The sequence below is a fragment of the Erythranthe guttata genome, chromosome 12 (genome assembly GCF_056151865.1).
Source record: "Erythranthe guttata isolate IM_541 chromosome 12, IM_541, whole genome shotgun sequence".
Taxonomy (NCBI): domain Eukaryota; kingdom Viridiplantae; phylum Streptophyta; class Magnoliopsida; order Lamiales; family Phrymaceae; genus Erythranthe; species Erythranthe guttata.
The window spans coordinates 15535740-15556590 of record NC_142544.1 but is presented as its reverse complement, the minus strand read 5'-3'; the positions used below and the strand labels follow the sequence as shown (position 1 = coordinate 15556590).

Sequence of the window (20851 nt, the reverse complement as noted above, 5' to 3'; positions counted from 1 at the left end):
CTCTTCTAGACATTGTTTCATAGTTTAAGGTTTGTTTATGTTATCAAATGTAGGCTTGATTGAGCATTCAGAATTGGGATTCAGGATCCCGTCCCGTCGAGAGTAAATCTCGATCGGATTAATTTAATCCTGATTTTCAAAAATAGTTTAAACAAAAATTGTGATGATTGTTACGACTTCTTGGAGTTTGTTAATCGAGACTTTTTTAATTTACGATGAATGTTATGACCTTTTTAGGAGTTCTTTTTTTTTTTGGGATAATATTTTCTATTTTTAGAGAATGAAAAAAAAAAATGTTCTATTTTGTAGGCAAATTTGCAATTTCTCGATCCTGAACCCGAATTCCCAAATATTTAAAGAATCTTGATAACACCGGGATTTAATAGTTTGGACAGGATTGGGGTTTAAAAGTTCTACCTCAATTTCAAAATCCGGAATATCCCGAATTCCCGAAATCCCGTCTCGAACTCATCCCTACTTAAGTTATTTTCGCGGGTGATTTAATTTTCGTAAATTTTAACGTAAAAAAAATCATACCCAACTGTGTGTGTGTGTGTAAGAGAACGAATATAAAGATCAACTAAATTATTATCAGCACTTTATCAAGTATCAATTATCAAATGAGTTATTTGAAAATAAAAGGACAAACAAGTGTGCCAAGTCATGCTTCTAGAATTAGTCAAATAATAACTCAAATTGAAGTGTGATTCTCACATATAATTAGTCTAGTTTAATTTACATTTTATCTGATTTACAAATTATTGTACAAGAACGTAGTTTACCAGTTCATTTAAAATAACTGTATATTCCACAAGGTTGTAAAAAGCGGTAATTGGGTCGGAGGCGGTCAGACACCGACTCACGATTAACCGGTGCGGCGGTGGTTAATCGGTGATAAACCGGATATAAATCGTGTTTTAAAATTTAATATAATATATTTCTAGATATTATTTATAAAATACTCAAAACATATATAAAAAGATATTTAAACATAATTATATATCCATCATGCATATATCCTAATAACATAATAAAAGTTTAATAATAATAAGATCATAATACATAAATATCCTTATAAAATACAAATAAAAATGCATTTTTTTTTAATTTACGTTTATTCTTGAACATTCCTGCCATAAATCATTAGTTCTTTAACAATAACAGTTAGCATAAACAAAATAAAACATAAACTCATATATATTTTTTTTTATTGAAATCCCAACTTTTATTTTGAATTATAAAAAAATAAAATAAAATAAAAAATAAAAAATAAAAACCGATTTTTGACCAATTTTTTGCCGATTTTTGCCACCGAGTTTGACCCGTCTTAAAGGTTTGACCGCCTCGCCCCGCCTCACAGGCAAAAAATCAATTTTCAAATCTTTACACTAAAAATCGTAAAGGTTTGGGACCGACTCCGCCTCGTAAACCGATTAATTGGCCGCCTCGACTGATTTTTAGAACACTAATATTCCATTGTCAAAAAAAATGTGCAACACTCAAACTAATAATCCAAATTATTATTTTAATTCCTAATGACTTCTTGTTCAAATCAAAGGACAAAGCAACGAAATCAATACGCAGATTACGTTGTCACTAACCCTATAAATCTGAATAAAAATCTGCTAATCATGGAACATGACGAAATCATACAATTGTTTTGGCGATCATTAGTTTGTTAATTAATTAATCTAATACTAATTAAGTAGTGATTATTGAGCATAATACAGTTGGTATATATGGTTGTGGTCCTTGTGGAATCAAGTCATCTTGACGTGGGCATCTCAACCTCTATTAATTTGGTCATCAACAAAAATACAAAACCACCGTATTAAAAATATGATTCTCAAAATTTAATATCTCCTACTCAAACTAAATTTTACAACTACATGAGTTAGTTGAATACTTATAGTACTAGTAGAGATTGCATTTGCAAATTGAAAAAAAATATATTTAGATATAACAATTGGAAGAGGAAAAATTGTGTTCACTTTGTAATAGTTCACAAGCTGACTCGTGAATTTTGTTTATCTATTTATTATTAGTATGTAATACAAGTATGAACAATAACATTAAAAATTCAAAAAATGAAATTTGTGTAGTTTTAGGAAAGATTGTATCGATATAGAATACCTCCATTTATCCTTATGTTCATGCATAAAAGATTGGGGTAATATGCTAGAGGTCCCTAGTTGGAAACATAATTAAATGTGGAATACAAATTTAATATTTTTTTATGAACTAAATTCTTTTTAAAAAAAAAAATATGAGTCACATCCTCAATTTTTCTTTTATCCCTAATTTACCTTTAACCTAAATCCATAAATTCTAACGTCACGTTTGTCTCAAATTTATTTTTCTTTTTTCTTCTCTCTCTCAATCTCGCTCTCTCTGTCTCTCAATCTCGCCTCGCTCTGTCTCTCGGTGTCTATTTCTCTCTCTCTTTCAATCTTTATCTCTTTATTTTTCGATATCGCTATCTCTCTCTGTCTCTTTCTTTCTCCACCACTCCAATCCACTATTGAGGGTGGCGGTGGAGACGGTGGCAATAAGCGGATGGTTGTAGAGGCAAGGAGACGGCGGCTATGGTGGTGTAAGGTCAGATCTATGGTGGAAGGCGCAACGACAATGTTGGCCATGGATGATGGCGTGATAGCGGCGCTCGATGATGGTAGTGGTGGTGGATGGGGGTGGTGGTGGATGGTGGTGGATGGTGGTAGTGGAGGAGCGGATCTAGGGTTTGGTGGGGAAAATTTAAAAAAAATCGATTTGGATGTCTATGGGTGTCTATGGGTCTGGCGGCTAGGGTTTGTAGGAGGAGTTAGGGTTTCAAGATGTCTTAGAGTAACTCCAATGGAGGAACTAAATGGAGTATCAAACTAAAAACCTACCACTTTGATGCTCCAAAATTAAAAAATCCTCCTCCAATGGAGGCATTAAAGTGAGAACTATTTTGATATTCAACCACTCCGAGGTGCAAACATACTCCCTGGAAAATGAGGTATCAAAAATGTAACCACTCCATTAACCTATCAGTATTTGACACGTGGCATTTAATAATATAATTATTCATATATTTAAAATTTGATAATCTATTTGATACTTGTGGTTGGAGTGAATTTTTTTTCTAGAAGTATCAAAGTATTATATCAAGTATCAAATGAATGTTTAATGCTTCATTTTGATGTCTCTCCATTGGAGTTGCTCTTAGGGTTTCAAGATGTCTATGGGTGACTACGGATTACTACGGTTTCTTATGGGTTTCTGTAAATGTCTAAGATCAAATAAATCATAATTTTCAATTTATGTAAAAACGAATGGGAAAAAATAGATCTTTATATAATGATAAAATACGAAGAAAAAAAAAATGTGTTCCACGTAAAAATTAAAAAAAATGCTATATGCAAACTTAAAAATGTTAAATAATACCATAGTTCATCATATTATATTTACAATTTGGTGTAATTTTGAATTTGTGAGTGGAGGGGCATTTTTGGAATGAATTTAATAAAGGATGTGAAACAAATTTTAGTTAGACTTGTCATTTAGTTCTAATAAGGTTTGTCACCAGGGACTTATATCTTAAGACCCCTAAAAGATTTTACGATGGTGGATGCTATTAATAAGAATAAGACCCCTAAAAGATTTTACGATGGTGGATGCTATTAATAAGAATAATTAATTAGAAGTAAAAGGAAAAGAAAAAAAAAATCGTATGTTGATAATTTGATTAGGATTCCATAACCATATGCTATATGATTTGCTATAAAAGATATAGAGTCAATTTCATTGCAGAATAATTAGAGAAATATAGCTGAAAAATAGGAAATTGAGGTTGACAAGATTGCACACGAATTTTGAAATTTTTAACGAAATTAATCTTAGAAAATTATTAGAGAAAATAAAATAAAAAGTAAAATAAAAAAATTACAAAGATGCCATTAGAATTTCCTAAGATTGACATAATGTTTATTACTTTTATATATGAAGTATATCGAATATTAATTTCAATATCAAATGACCTTGATGACAAAATCGATCCCAACTACCTAAATTTATATGCTTCTTTTAGTTCATTTCAAAATTGAACAAATTGACACGAAAGACCAAAAAAGAAATAATAATAATAATAATAATAATAATAATAATAAAAATAATAATAATAATAATAAATATAAATTAGTATTTTCTACTGCTCCCATATACTAGACAAGAATCCCTTTGTAGAAGATTTTCTCTATTACAATCGATCAGTTTAATTTGATCTTAAATCTTACATCAATCAAGTAACTCTAAATTTCATTGCTGTCCAAATGATGTTTGTCCAACTGTAATTAAATTATTGCCAAAAATATCTTATCCAGCTAATAAAAATGTATATATGTGAAATTAAACTTAAATAACATACACATTATAAGTAACTTGAAAATTTCCAACTATTGAACTTTTCTCAGTAATATATGCATGCAAGTATATATGATTAAAAACAAGTTGACTTTCGATATCAATAGTTAGAATATTCAATTGACTTTGTGTAAAACAAGCCATATTTAGGAAAAAAAAAATATATATTTATGAGAATTTGAAGTTGTGCGTGACCTGTACTTATTAATATATACCAAAGTATTTGAACTCTGATCCACGTTCAACTTAATTAAATATTTGTTTAACAGTTTCAGAAGGATGATCTCGCGGTTGGAGCAAGTGAACTTGTATCAATTGATCTAAGTTCGAATCATTTTGACAACGGTCAATAGGTCGAGCTTGTTATATTGTTTACATCTCCCGTATAACTTACAAGTTAATATTTGAGAATGTAAATTTATCCAATACACCTATATCATTTGGCCGCGGGTTTCCCATTACTAAAAAAAATATAAAAATTATTGTCAACCCCATTTCAATTGATTGAAATTAAAATAAGATAGTTTTTTGTTTAATTAATTAAACATGTCTCAGTTTATAAGCGGAAAAATTTACAGTTTTCATCCCTCAAGTTTGCACTGATTTCACATTTGGTTCTCCATGTTTACAGAAAATATATTTGGTCCCTCATGTTTTTACAATTTAACATTTTTTGTCATTTTCGTCAATTTATAGTTTACTCCGTAAGTTAAGAGAGTGATGGGCAAACGCTTGATTCCATCATTACTAACGGAAATTAGTGCAAACTCGAGGGACCCAAACTGTATTATTACCCTATGTTAGCAAAGGAGAACCATTTGAGATGGGTGGGGGGTGGAATAGTAAAATACAATGATTAAAGAAAGAGTGGTGGGGAGTTGGGAAGATAAGAATTGCACGTGGGGAAGATAAGGCTGCCATTTTCAACATGTCGGGCTGGTGGGGCTGCCCCTTTTCAACTTTTCCTTACCTTATTTACCATCATGGCCCAACCAATTTCCTTTTTTTCCATTTTTTTTTCTTTTCTTTTCTCTTTTTCTTTATTTTTCTTAACGTTTCAAATCAATTGTCTTATTTGTATTACAAAATAATAATTACAAAAATAATTTTTTTTTTTTAAAATATGTTTTTTTAACAGGAATAAATGATATTATATTAAAACCTTAAAACCATAGTAAGATACAAGGGTTAGATTAAAAAAATTAAAAATAAAATAATGTTTACTCGGTACTAATTTTCAAAATTCGTTGTATAATACATTATTTCTTTATTTAACCTACCAAATTTATATTATTTATTCAACTCATCAATCTAAAGCTAAATTAAGCTGTGAATATTATACGAGAGTGTAAATTTACCCAATACACATATATGGTTGGTTGCGGGTTCCTTCATTACCAAAAAAAGAAATTTAAGCAGTGAATTGTATAGGTTGAATGAAGTTATTGATCTTGTTCGAAAAATGGCACAAATAAGGAGAAACGAGATGCATCGTTAAGTTTACTTGATTTTAAGTTTGACATTAACGTTATATATATAAATATTAAATAATATATTTCATTAACAGTCAAAACCTTTGATTTTTTTTTATTTTTTTTTCTTTCGATTTTTAACATTTTGACTGGGTGGTTACTCAACAACATTGTCAGTTACTACTTAATTAATACCCAAAATTCAATAAAATTACGAGAGATTAATAGTGTGCTCGTGAATTATGTAGGTGCATAAATTCATCAACTTATTTCCATGGAATAACTTAAAATATTTCATGCAATATCACTAGTAGTGGATAAAACTCCAAGCAATGAGCCAAGGAACAAAATGAGAGGGCCCACAAGACGAGTTTAATTTTGACCAAAGTCAACAAATGAAGCCAATTTTAGATCACAGTTTTCAAATTTCACGGCTTTTATTTGCTTGGTTGGACACCATTATTAATTATTTCTTCAAAATGCCCATAGTTTAAACATTGTTCATTGCCTGTTTGGTAAACGACAAGCAAATCAAACAAATATCATTTCCTTTTCATTATTCATGAATAAGACAATCTAGCTTACCTTTCTCTTTAAATTGTTTTTAACGTTAATAATTGGTTATGCTTGAACAAGTTTAATTTTTTTTTTTTCCTGTAGTACTACACCAAATGAACTTATCGAAACGTGTATAGACTAGTACATATTTTTATATAGTGGGCTTTTATAATTGTGCTTTTATACGTATTGTGCTTTTATAATCGTTAACAATTAATTTTATATAAAAAATAAAGTTAAGTATTTATATTTGAAAAAAAGAATCTGACAAATAGGGTAGAAATGTACGAATTGCGACTTGGAAATAGGGATGAATCTACTCTTGGTCAAGAATGGAACCAAATCACCCTCAATTGAATTTTCTTTTCACTATATTACACCTACATATTTATTAAATCCACCCAAATTTTAATATTTAGTTCACTCAAAACCCAAATTAATGCAAGAAAATGTCCTAACCGTTTATTTTCTACATTCCCACTCTTGAAATAATCATTGTAGTCAATAATTTTTTTATATTATATTCAATTTAAAATTATTTGTGTATACTCAACCCACTAGGTGATCAATTCCTGGCTTCACCACTGTTTCACACACAATTATTAATATACTAACCCATAAATTTCATCAGCCGTAACATTATCATTTGGAACACTATTAAACAATTAAAAGAATATAAATAAATAAATATTAAACCACACCATAGTGACGATTTTTTTGTTTTTTGGAACACTATTAAACAATTAAAAGAGGCACCATAGTAACGATTTTATTTGTATAATAATCATAAAAAGTGATTGTATTTGTATAATAATCATAAAAAGTGGTGTGCTTTAGCGTGCCATTGTTGCTTTAAGCGGCCAAAAGACGAGGAATATTAAGCGTGATTATTTAGTTTAATTACGTGATTATGAGATTTTATTTGTCCGCTTTTTAGATATGCCCGTTAACAGTTCCAAAAGGGTATTAGCAAAATCGTTTGACTAATTGAAAAGGGCGTTTGGATTAGCAATCATAATTGCAACCAATTTAATGATTTATGGGACTAACATATCTCTTAATCTTGAGAAATTATCAACAAAATCCAACTTTTTTGGATTGCTTATGATCCGATTAATCATTGCAATACTATGAATTATCATCAAAAGTATTTGAGATTAAGAAAAATCTAGATAGAAGGTGTTATATAAAACATGTCTAAAGAATTTTGTAAACATAAAGAAAAGTTTGTCTTTTTTGAAAAGACTCTACATAATCCAACATAAGAATTACGGCAAATTACGATCAACCTTCTAAGGGAAGGTCAAATTACGACCACCCTTAAATTGTTAAATTTATCAACAAAAGAAGATGTTTTTTTCGTAAGAAAATATATAGTTGAATGGGGTAGTTCTAATTACCCAAACATGAGACGGTTTTTCGTAATTTGATATTACCTCAGAGGTTAGCCGTAATTTGCTCTAATAATTAGGACAAACTGCATCATAATATCTTATGGATTTTCTCGCATCGTGAACGATATTTTAAAAAATTACGAACTAACATAATCGCAAATTAAAAACACCGAATTAGGTACCAAAGCAAAAACAAAAAAACAAAAAAAAATGAGTTTATAGTAACTAATAACTACATGCTTGTAATAATTATTTAATATTTGTTGTTTATATTTCATGGATATTATATAATAGAATTTTTTTTAATATATGATATATTTTCAAAATATTTATTTAATGAATAGGAATAGAAAATAAGTGACTAAAATTCAATAAATTAATCTTATATATATATATATATAGTATTATTTTTATAAATTTTATATTTTATGTTAAAAATATTAAATATAATAACTAGCTATTGACATAACTACATATTTTTTTGTTGGAGATGATGCTCTTGTCCAAAGAAAAATGTGCAGTCTCTCATACACACACAGTGGCTTATATATAATCTGACAACAAACACGTAGGGCTATAACCTGAATTATCAGTTTTATATTACCTTTATTTTATTTTCCTACTCCAGAGAATATAATCTAATAAAAAAGTGAGATCCAACTTTCAGTAAAAACTGTACACCCAAAGTTAAAATTGAATAAATAAATAAAATAATTGATTCCGTTGAATTCTACAAATTCAATAAAAAGTAGGAAAAATGATGATTCAAATATAGATAATTATCACCACCTAACTATAGACCTCTTCTCAGACTTTATTTCAAATTAATTGAAGAAATTAAAATAATTCCTCTTAATTAATTAAATCTTAGTATATTACATGAAAATAAAATCAAAATTAGTTACCACCCTCCTCAATGTGAACAACTCTTCCTAAGAATGATTGAAAATGATAGGATGAACAAACAACTTGCAATGTTTGACCACACACACACACACACACACACACACATTATATATATATATATATATATATATATATATATATATATATATATGTTTGCAGAAAGAAAATCATGATGTGTGTAATGTACATTTGATCAGTCCTGAAATATTTGGGATTGGATTTTATGACTGCAAATTTCATTACTGCAACTGATCATAATCTCAAGAACTGACTAATAAAAAAGTCAAAAAAAGAAAAAAAAAAAGGAAAGGGATTTATGCAATTGAACAAGAAGCTAAAATCTTGAATTGATTCAAAAATAATAATAATAATAATCATATGTTCATAATATGATCTACACAATATCGAAAACTCCACCATATATATATATGGAGCCAATTAAGTAATACAAGAAAAAATTTGTGCAAATTTCGGGCTAATTTCTTGTTCCGTAGCTCCAATTTTGCACCTCCACCAAAGAAGCCAAAAGAGAAGAAAAAATAAGTAATCAAGATCAAGAAAATCGCCTCTTATGACTCGTCGGAGAATTGATCGATGCTCGTCCAAACGAGAGCTCCGGCGAGCACGTTGCCGGGCTCCGATTCTCCGGTCGCCGGATCAAAGTGGAGATTTGCAACATATATATTGTTCATCCATGACTATGCAAAACTCTCTCTCCACCAAGTACTTGGATTGTGTACGTACGTACGTGTATTCGGCGCATTACGAATAAAATGTATGTATGTAGATCGATCTCTTAATTAATCATGGTAGCAAAGAAGCATAACTACGCATCGCCTAATGATGTAAAGACGAGCCCTTTGTTCCCTAAGGACTCCTGCGAGCCCTCTGCTCGAAATCTTCGACGATCTCTTGTTGCTGCTGCTGATATTGATACTGATCTTCATTTTCTTTTCTAGGAGGATGAAAATATGATTTTTTTTTGTTTTTTTTTTTTATTGCTCTTGAAAGTGTGAAGGGAGAGGAGGGAGTGAATTGGTTAATGATATTTGTTTTGATTGTGAGATTGAAGTGTTTGAGGGGGTTCTTATAGAAAGAGGGAGGAGAGAGGAGAGAGAAAGAGGGGGTGTTTGGTTAATTGGTTAATTGGTTTGGTCCAAATTAGAATTGGTCGAGTAAAGAGACAACTATGGGGGCAACAAAGGGGGTCGTGCAGTGCTCCCTCCATCACCACGCATTTTCTCCTACCTATGGGTCCCACTTCCACTTGGGATTAGTTCCCACTCAAATTATATTTCATTGTCTAATTTCAAACCCTACATATTGATATATATCCCACTCTCACTCAAATTAATCCATGTTAATACATATTTATTATATATGTATATTTTATCGAGTGTAGCATATATTCACCCAACTGATCATCGTTTATCAACTTTACTCAAGATTGGAAGCTTTTGGTACTTTAATTTTATAAGGTCATATTTAGTGAACTTGAAATTATTTGAAAAGAATGTTTTTTGATAAAAAGAAAATGAATAATTTTACTATATTTTGAGGAGAGAACTCTAAAGTCATTTTGTACTATATGTAATGATCAAATATGTAAAAGATTGTGTTGGATATTATTGATATAATATCTACACTAGATCTAATATATATGTACAATAAATGTATTAATGATTCAATATATTGCATAGTGGATATATATATATATATATATATATATATAAAAGTGATGTTTATAAAAGATTTGAAGTAATTGTTTTGGAAAACAAAAATGGAGAATTGGGATTTTTATTTTTTGAATTGTAAACAAAATTAAATGAGGTTCTTGAAGTTGGTTGTACCCTGTACTTATGAAGATATATATTCATTACAAAAATTTCAGCAAATTTAAATTGATGAATTTTTAGTTTGTCACATCAGAATGTGTAATGGTCTCATTGCCACTAATTAAAATAAGATATTTATATTATTATATTTATATTTATTTAAAGCTATAGACCATTTTATATATATTATTATTATTTATGTAATATATATGTATATGTATAGGGTTGCTCATTACCCACCAACATAATGGGTCAGCCATTACTTAGATCAAGCAACATATTTTGCCATACTTTATGAGCTGCCATACAATATGTTGAGGATTGGGTGATCTTGATTAATGAATTTTGACCTATTCATTTATTTATATACATATCTTAGTTTAATTTCATTTTATTTTCTTTGTTTTTATATAATTTAATAGTAACGCAATTTGAGATATTTGGGTTGAATCCTACTTAATATTCCACATCTTAACCACCTTTAATTAGGGTTGATGACAACAATTATTTCATCTAATTAAACTAGCTTTTTGACTGGACATTGACACTCACTTATGTGTCAATAGCACACTTGTAATCATGTAGTAGTTGAATTAGGTCCAATGTTCATTAATTTTACAAAAACACAAATAATAATCATCATCATCATAAATAAAACATGATAAGATGTCACTAATTTTACTAGGATGCTATACATTATGTATGTCTGTTTGTCACACGGCATTTCTAAATAGATATAGGGCCGGTTTGGTTAAATTTATTTTAAAACGCTGATAATCTTTAATGTTTGAAACTATTTTAAGAGATCATAAGTTGTTACGCCTTATTTTTTGAGTTAATTTTTTAAAGTGTTTGGATAATGAGTTTATTAGTTATTTTAATTATAAGATCTTAAATAAAAAATTTAAGGTATAAATAATTTTAAGAACAAAAAATATTAAAAGCTCTCCAACAACTTATCTTTCAAATTTGTAAGATTTAAAAAAAAATTATTACACACATTAAAAGAGTTCATAAGCTTTTGAACATTTTACAAGCTCATTTTGACAGCTTATAAGCTTCGTCACAACCCCTCTAATTAGCTATGGGTTAGAGTCATTCGCATATATAAATATATAAATATAAAAGATTCTTATGGAAGGGGTAAAATTAAAGAATTTCAGAATAAATAATGTAAAATAATAAATTAAATAAATCAAAGTAACAGTCAAGAGCTCCCACGTGAAATACAAATCGGCGAGCCATATAATTCATATTCCCCTTGTAAATTACTACTTTATTCTCAACCCCAATAAGCATAAATTTCAAGGTTGGGACCATTAATTAAAACTAAAGTACTTGGTTAACAATTTTGTATTAGTACAACAATTGGATCAAAATACAAGTTAATTAGTGCACTTTTGATTAAAATTTTAATTACAACTAATTAATGTGTTAGTAAAGCAATGTAACCTTCGTGCTCTTCTAAAGGCAAGGAAACCCTAATAACCCCAAAAGGTCAATCTTGGTAATTGTGCTACAGATCTAGGCTTTTTGTTGTTTCTCATGAACGACAAATACTACTCCAATTTGTTTCAATTATTTGCCATATAACTTCACGTTATCGACATACAAAGTGGTCCAATTTATCGTTTTCACACACATATATATGACATAATTAAGCCCATAATTAATTAATTTTTCTTTTTGGTGATAAAGGAAGCTACATTCAACTATATAGGTAATATGTGATAAATTTATACTCTCGTATAGTAACTTGAAAATTATGCAAGTGATTTTCACTATAATAGGCTAACCATGTGTGAGAAGCTCAACCTAGCGACTGTTTACAATGGAATTCGAACGTGGGTGAATTGACACAGACGCACTTGCTCCAGCCGCTAGATCATCTCTTGCGGGACAACCATGATTAGTTAATTGTTGCATGTAAAAGCTGATTAATTCATCTAAATAATCGTCGCACCATATTACATTGTAAAATTAGCACTTTAATTTGTAATCTCGAATAGCAACTTGCTTGGTAGTTTGCACCCTGCTATACCTTTTACTATAGAAAACTGACCTGCAACCGGCCGGTTTGTAATAGTTAAAGGGGGCATTGTCTTTCTCATTTCTAAAAAAAACTTAATGAAACTTTCAACCAAAAAGACTGACGAAAAACTTTTGGTTTATGTTGACTCACTGTTAAGGATAGCAGGCCAATTTTCCAATTAAAGGTGTATTGCATGGTGCATTAGGCCAAATTCGAGAGTGCAAAATGCTATTTTTTTCAATATATATAAATGTATAAAATGTCAGAAACATGCAATTGGAGGATGCAAAGTGCCCGTTACACTTAATTTTCCGTGCTCGGTTTTACTTTCAACTATGTAAATAATTTCACTTATCTATGAATAAATGAAGTTGATGGGATTTCAATTTTTAGTTTTATTTTCTTTCTATTCAACGTTGAAAGTACTAAAGCAATAATGCATGGAGATAATACCTATATAATGGAGTACTATATATATTATATATTGAAACATGCATAATTGAGAATATAATGAATAATGAAGTACAGTAGGGCAAACCCCAATACGTTGGAAAATTCAATTAGATCATGCAAGATAAATGCCAATTAATAATAATAATTATCATTATTCGACATAAAAAAAATTAATGTGAAGTACTACGATTAAATAATATTTCCAAATGTGAGCAGTTTGAAGTTTCCCATGCTAGTATTAATTGTACCTTATATACATAAAAAATACTGTGTGTTGTACTGAACAAGAAAGTCAGGCCCGCACGTGACAGTCTCGATGTTCATATGGCCTTGTTCCAACTATTCTCGACATCATATTTTTAATTCTTTTTTTTGTAAGATTATTTTCAAAACCAAGAGGGTTTTTTTTTTTTTTTTTTTTTTTTTTAATATCAACTACTGTGAGAAAACTGTTCCACGTTGATTTTTGAGCTTTAGCTTCCATTAGAGATTAATTAAGCTTTTAGGGCTTTACCAGCAGCTTCTTGTTCTTCTTTTAATAATATCAACATTTTCCTTTTTTGTATTAAAACATAATACTTTAACATTTAAAAGTTCAATGTAACACCATTATCCATATAAAATTTAACATTTACATTCTCAAATGTCATATTTTTCTAATCGATAACATCCACAAACACTAATAATCACTAACCAAATGTCCAAATGCAATGGCGGAGTCAGCATACGGCCAGAGGGGGTCATGCCCCCTCCCCAATATTTCTCAAATATCGACTAAATTTAGATAGAAATATAAAAACTTGTGTACAATCGCATTAGGAGTCCACTCTTGGGATTTTTTTAATGCATTCGACTCCCTCGAACTTAAAATCATGTATCCACTGTTGTCTAAATGTATATATATATATGATCCAATATGTACTCTCCTTATATATTTTTTTCATATCTAGTTAACGTAACTTTTTAGACCAGCCTACAATTATATTATAGAAAGAATTAAAATAACTTTATAACTTAATTAATCATATTTTGGCTACCAAACGAGGCTCAAGCCTGTTCTTTTCGTTCGAAGCGTTCCACACGGTATGCGCGCGGCTACCAGTTCAAAACTTTTGCTTCTTGAACTTGGCCACAGCCCCACACGTAAATAATTAATTAGCAGAGATTAATATAATTAAGTTAATTATAATTTTTTAATGGTGAAAAGTCAGATTTTTTCTGTACTATGTCATGAGCTTACACAGTTGTAATCTTACGTGCGGAATCGAATATCGATACACACTTTGCTTAATTCAGACAGGAAACTCATGTGAACTTGAGCTTATGACTAATTAATTAATGACAGCTCCTTAACTGTACCATTAATTACTTAATTCGCAATTAATATTTGCGTTTCGTACAAATACAGCAAAATCTTTGCTGCCATTCATTAAATTAGTTTATGAATAAACAATCAACTTATTAGCTTTGTTTGTTTCTATTTTGCAATTTTCTCATAGTGTTTTGGCTAGAAAATAATTAAGCAAAGAAAGAATTAGCACTAATTTAAGATGATGTGGAGGTTGGGCTTTAATTTTGTGCTCTTATTTAAGAGATGGGCTGGGTCACATTTGGAATTAGTCAATCAATTAAATGTGAACATAAATTGCATTCTTTAATATAGTGAGGTATTAACTCATGGAGCACTAGTGCACTGCGAATATATGACTTCAATCAAACTTACACTTAAATCTCTTTAAATTAATATAGTCGATCGGAACTAATAAATTTTTATTACTTCAACGATAAATTAAATTATCGAATTAATAATTCAACATATTTTTACCGATTTGGGACTGGAAGAAAATATTATCTAAGCGAATGAATTGAGCACTCGGTAAACCTATCTACACTAATGTATAATAGCTTGCAAACTATACCAGAGATTTAAACCACATTAATTTAACCATGTGTAAAAAGTTCGATCTAGACCATTGGCAAAGGGATTCGAACTGATTTACGCAAACTTACTTGCTCCAACTGTTAGAACAATAATCTGAAATGACAAATATTTAACGTAGTCCACAATTGAATAATATTAATTAAAAAAAAATCATTATTGGGCTTGGGCCCATTTCATTTAATTAGGTCCACTATATTTTAATTACAGATCTTTTTTTGCACATCAAATCTTTCTACGAGTTATGATCATTTTTAGCCCAGACCACTAAATGACTTATGATGACTTTTTAGAACATTTAAGAGAACTACTTTTGATTAATTATTAACTTCATTATGCAGATAGCAATGACTTATCTTGATCGACAGGTGATATATAAGATCGATTAACCCTAATCGACTTTCGTCAAGAACAAATTAAATCTGTAACAACGAGGTTTTCTGCAGGTTCAAGTTATCCAAACTTCAGTGTTTTTCGTGATCAAGACCAATTTCAATCCTAAATTTACAGATCATTTAAGACTGACACAAATATTTTAGATTCAAAAAAATAAGAAAAAAGTTTGCTCTAATATTACATGATCACAATAATTTCTTATGGTTTAATTTAGCTCCAATAAAGTACTCAAATTTTATTCATGTTGTTGCTATTTAATATTTATAACAGCATAAATACTAGGGTAGTACCATACGTCTTAACTGGAATTGAATAGACAAAGAAACACATTTCACTAATTAAAAAATAACATCACTGTACTATTCAAGAAAAATCGAATAAGCACCTTCCACTAATGCTCAAACACTCCAATTCCAAATATGCCCTCAACCGACACCTCAAACAAATTCATAATAATAAAAGTATAAAAATAAAAAAACACAAGAATCTTAGAAGATACTTACAAAATTCATGTGAGCTCATAAATAATCAAGGAAAAATATGTCACAAGTGAAAATATATATATATATATATGTACCCACCACCACCCAATTAACGTCATCACAAACAAACAACCACTTGGTTTTATTATTCTACCAAAAAAAAAAAATAATATACCCTCACACGGCTGAGCCGCCTCCCGCCACCACCTACATTCCACCGGCCATCAGATTGTTCAAAATATTAAAGCTGTGTAAAATCCAATACACCACATTTAACTCTAAAAAAAAAAACAAAATTCACGCATTCCAATGCTACCCCTGATAATGACGTCATCATAATATTCTTCCAAACTTTTGTCCTCTCCCTCAACCATGCATTTGCCTTTCAATTCACTTTCCCCCCTCTTCTCCCAACTGTCACCAACTCATCACACCTCAATTATTCACGACGGTATTATTTTTAATTTTAATTTCTTCCGGGGGCTGCGATCCTCTGCGGTCGAGTTCAGCCGTCCGAATATAGAGACGCATGCCTGTACAAGTCATAAGGCGACCAAAGATAATCCAAGGTACAAGCCTTCTTAGCGTCGAGCCTCAGCCATGGTTTCCCCTTCCCGCTCCAATGCAGCAAGCTCACCGGACCCGGGTGGAGATCTCTGCACAGCCCTTCCAGGTTATCTCCGCCGAGCCCGTGCTGGTTCCACCGGTGCTCCACCGCCTCCACGTTTCCGGCGAAGACGAGCAGAAACGGCGGCAGAGATCCCAGCTCGTAGATCCTGTATCTTTTCTGGATGCTCATCCAGTACTCGAGCTTCCGCGTGAAGCGGTGGCTCCGCCACCTGGCGAGGTCGATCACCATTACTCCGGTGTTGAAGTAGCAGGGCTTCCGGTTTCTGAAGGTGGTGGAGAAGAAGGGGTTTGAGTTTGACCAGAACTTGGGCGTGAAGTAATGGCTGAAGTTTGCGTGGCAGTATTCGGGGGCTCCGAGCACGTGGGAATTGAGGTTTATTCGCCAGAGTTTGGCGATGTCGTCGACGACGATTAGGTCGGAGTCGAGGTAGATTATCCGGCCGACGGATTGCGGGAGGAGGTCGGCGAGGTAGATGCGGGCGTAGTTCAGGGGCTGGTCGAGGGCGCGGCGGATGGAGGTGGAGATTAGGTGGTTCACGGTGGCGGGGTTGAAGGAGTAGAGGTGGAAGTTTAGGTACGGGAAGGTGGTGGTGATGGTGGTGAGGAGTTGGGGGTGGTGGTTGGGTGTTGCCAGGAAGTGGAAGACTGTGTTCTCCGGGCAGGTGGAGTGCTGGAGGACTGAGAGCACGGCGGCGATGGAGCCGCGGAGGTATGGGGAGGAGTAGTCCAGTGTCATTGCGATGTGGACGTCGTCGTCGGCGGCGGCGGCGGTGGTGGAGTTGTGGTGGTGTTGGGGAGGTGAGCAGGAGTTGCCATTGCGGAATGCGGGTGCTTCGTTGAATTGCGGGTGGTTGTTTGCGGCGGAGTGCGTCGGGGAGAGGAGTAGGAGGAGGACGGCGGTGATGGTGGTGGGTAGGAGACGGAGGTTGGGTTTCATGGTGGCTTGCGGCGGCGGTGATAATTAGGATAGTTTTGTGCGGTGGTTGTGGTGGTGGAGATTCATTATGAATGAATATTATGAGATAAGGAAGAAGGGAAGACTGAATGGAAATGTAAAGTGGAATGACATTTATACCCCATGAATTTTTCTTATTTGGTAAACAGTATAATCTGGTAGTTTGACCATTTATGTAAAATACAGATATCTTAAACACTTTTTTTTTTTCTGAAATAAAATTAAAAATTTTGAATTTTGACTCAATTTTTTAATGGTCAACCTTTTTGCTCATTCAAGATCATTAATTAATTTTTTTTGGAAGAATAGAAAACATCTGATCCATTTTAGAAATATAAATTATCTAACATGAATACATTATCTATATACACTGAACCTTTGATAAGTTAATTTTTTTTTTTTTGAGTAAATAAGTTAATTACTTGAATAGAATAATAATAGTTTCTTTGGTCACCACACATCAAAAAAAAATAAAAAATAATTAGTTCGATAATTTAATATTTTATTAAAATAATAGAATTTTTACTAGTTATAATTGTAATAATTTCTAGAGATTAAACTGTATATATTATAGTGAACTCAAAACCTGATATCAGATATTTAATAAAATATATTTTCAATTATTTTTTGTTCATAATTAACAAACAATGTTTAGTTTTTGCCCAAGTATAAGAAGTCAAATGCAGACTATTAATTTTTAAAAAGACAATGAAGAATTAGTTAGGGGTATATTTGACAATTGGTGTAATAGGAGTAGAGTACAGAATGTGTTACTTATTGTTGATGGGATGGGACCAAAAATTGAAATCAGTATTATGAGATCCAGCCTGGAAACCAGCAGATTTTACTCTCTCATCTATTTTAATACTTTAATGGCGTAGGCACAAATCCTGTGGTACTGGTTGCTCGGAAACGTTTTTGCAACCGTTCAATCAACGGTCAGTAGTGAATAACACTAACTACCGTAGAGTTTGGTGTAGTGAACGGTCCAGATATCATCTCATTACTAATAACGTGCACTAATCAGTTTCTTATTGCAAAAATCAGGGTTAGGTTAATTAATTACTTCATTTGGACTAGAAGAAGTGATTAAACTTCATTTCCTCATTAATCCAAATACCCTAAATTGTGTTCCGTTTGGAGCAATGTTATAAAAAGCGCGAGTCGGTGATAAATCAAAAGTAAATCGATTGCAGATTATATATAATATATTTCTAAATATTATATCATAATCACGTAACAAAAGTTTCATAATAATAAAATCTTAGTAATATATTTGAACATAACTGTATCCCGTCATTTAAACACGATTCTACCCCGGTCGATTCATACCGTGCCAACGACAATTTTGAAAGAGGGCATAATAGAACACCAATCAATTAATATAACAAGGGAATTTCAAAACACATCAAGTATTGAAGCAAGAAAATAAATTTATTACATATCTCTAGATCATATTTGTATTCTTTTTTTTTTTTTTGGCTAATAAAGATTTTATATTATTGAAGATCGAGGGTCCTCGTTAAAGCTTTGTTTGGCACCGTAATATGTATTCAGTTAGTGGTTTTCAATAAACTATTACTTAAATATTGGTCTCGTACCAAATTTTTTAACCAAAATTACTAAATGTACATTGTATAGTTATCCTTTTTCTCCGATTATTTTCAAATCGGTGATATAGATTAGTTCCATTCAACATTTATTTTCTTATAACATGGTTGATTAGTACTTGATTAAACAATTATTTTGAAATTAATCTTACAATAGATTGAATGTACAAATTTTCTGTGACTGGGCCAGACTAGCTCCTTGGGCCAAAAAATATAATGATTAGGTAGGCTCAATTAAATTAACCCCGGCGCCTGCCCCCTTCAAGTGGGCTGAATTCAAATGCATTTTCTTTTGAAAAAAAATAACAAAACTATTTGACCCCATATATGCAATACCGAAAATGCCCCTGGTTCAAGAGAAATTGATCATGGCCAATCTTTATATAGCCAGCACTCACCGGGCCGAACGAACGGTGGGATTTTTGGCGGAAAGAAATGGCGCGAGCCGAATGGAAAAAGGGAATTCAGATTTGACGAGATGGTAGGCGGAAGAGAAGTTGTTTGGGGTGGTGCCGGAGGTTGAAGAAGGAGGCCACGGCGTATTCGTCGTTCAATGATACATTTCAGTAAGAGCTTAAAATTTTGGTTGAGGTGATCATTCAACAAATACGGGTCAAGAGATTAAAAAAGGCTTGCACACTTAAAACACATCACACGACCACCATGGGCCGGCAGAGAGGCCACCGAAATAAAAGAATTTGGAAGAGAAAAAACACGAGCGCTACTTTTGGCCCGGGAAAAAAACAAAACGGCGTCGTTTAGTATTAAATGAGCTGAACGAAAAGCGAAAACCGGAGTGGGAAAATGGGTTTCGCCCAATCCATTTTTATATAGATTAATATAATATATATATTTTCTTTACAATTAATTAATTTATACTAGTGGAGGGTCACCACTCACCACTAAGTGGTAACTGGTAAGACCTGTCTTCATTGCCTTTTTTTATAATTTTTTTTTTCATATATTTTTCTAATTAGCATATGCTTTCATTACCTAATTAGGGTTGATCCTTGCTTTCTTGTACTAGTAACTATGATTCTTTTCTGTTTATTCCCTTTTGCTGTAATTAGCTCATATTTTTTCAAATTTTTATTTATTTTAAAATTTTCCCCTTTAATTCATTCTCCCACTGTATGCATAAAGTGATATATACCCTCAATTCGTATTTACTAGTGGTTGAAGAGCTACTTTTTTCGAATTGAAAATGACTGGGACCAAATGTTAAGTGTATATTTTTACACTTTATCGTATCTTTTTATTTGAGCTTTTGGTGTGTTTTAACGATAATTGGTGCTTAAAAAGTTGATTTATTGTATTTTAGGTACAAATTGAAGAATTGGAAAAGTATGGGGTCAAAACTGCAATTTTGGAGGAAATATGGGCCAAAAGTGAAAAAATCAAAATTCTGAAGATTTAAAGCTGGGACCCCCGTCCGAGACTCCGAAGCTGCGCAGTAAAGGGATTTTAATTGCACAAGGAAACTGCCTTCTTCCCCAAGTTCTTCACCCTATATAAGACCAAGCCAAGCACACAATTGAGGATCTTTTTACGCAATTTCAAGAGCAACAAAGCAATAACGAAGACGAAGAATTCGAAGACTCTAAGCATAGATTTATCGTTTATGACTTATTTTATTTGTGTTTTTCCTTTAATCATGAGTAGCTAATTTTCTTATTTCTATGATTTTATTTGGAACCCTATGTGGGATTTATGAACCCAATTCTATGATTTTATTCAAGTTTTAATTCCGGATTATTTCTTCTACTTGTTTTATTAAGTTCATGA

General features: G+C 31.7%; 1 protein-coding gene and 1 pseudogene across 1 annotated transcript; both read right to left on the bottom strand.

Annotated features, from left to right (window-relative positions):
- Positions 1-9056: 9056 nt before the first annotated feature.
- Positions 9057-9895, bottom strand: LOC105954067 (small polypeptide DEVIL 6 pseudogene; annotated as a pseudogene).
- Positions 9896-15919: 6024 nt separating this feature from the next.
- LOC105954038 (putative galacturonosyltransferase-like 3) lies at positions 15920-17697 on the bottom strand. Its single transcript, XM_012977708.2, has one exon. It carries the CDS (start codon positions 17436-17438, stop codon positions 16377-16379), a length of 1062 nt encoding a protein of 353 aa, XP_012833162.2. The 5' UTR covers positions 17439-17697; the 3' UTR covers positions 15920-16376.
- Between the last annotated feature and the right edge of the window lie 3154 nt (positions 17698-20851).

Excerpts from the sequence above, each read along its gene's own strand:
- LOC105954038 (XM_012977708.2), bottom strand. The coding sequence starts at position 17,438 with ATGAAACCCAACCTCCGTCTCCTACCCACCACCATCACCGCCGTCCTC.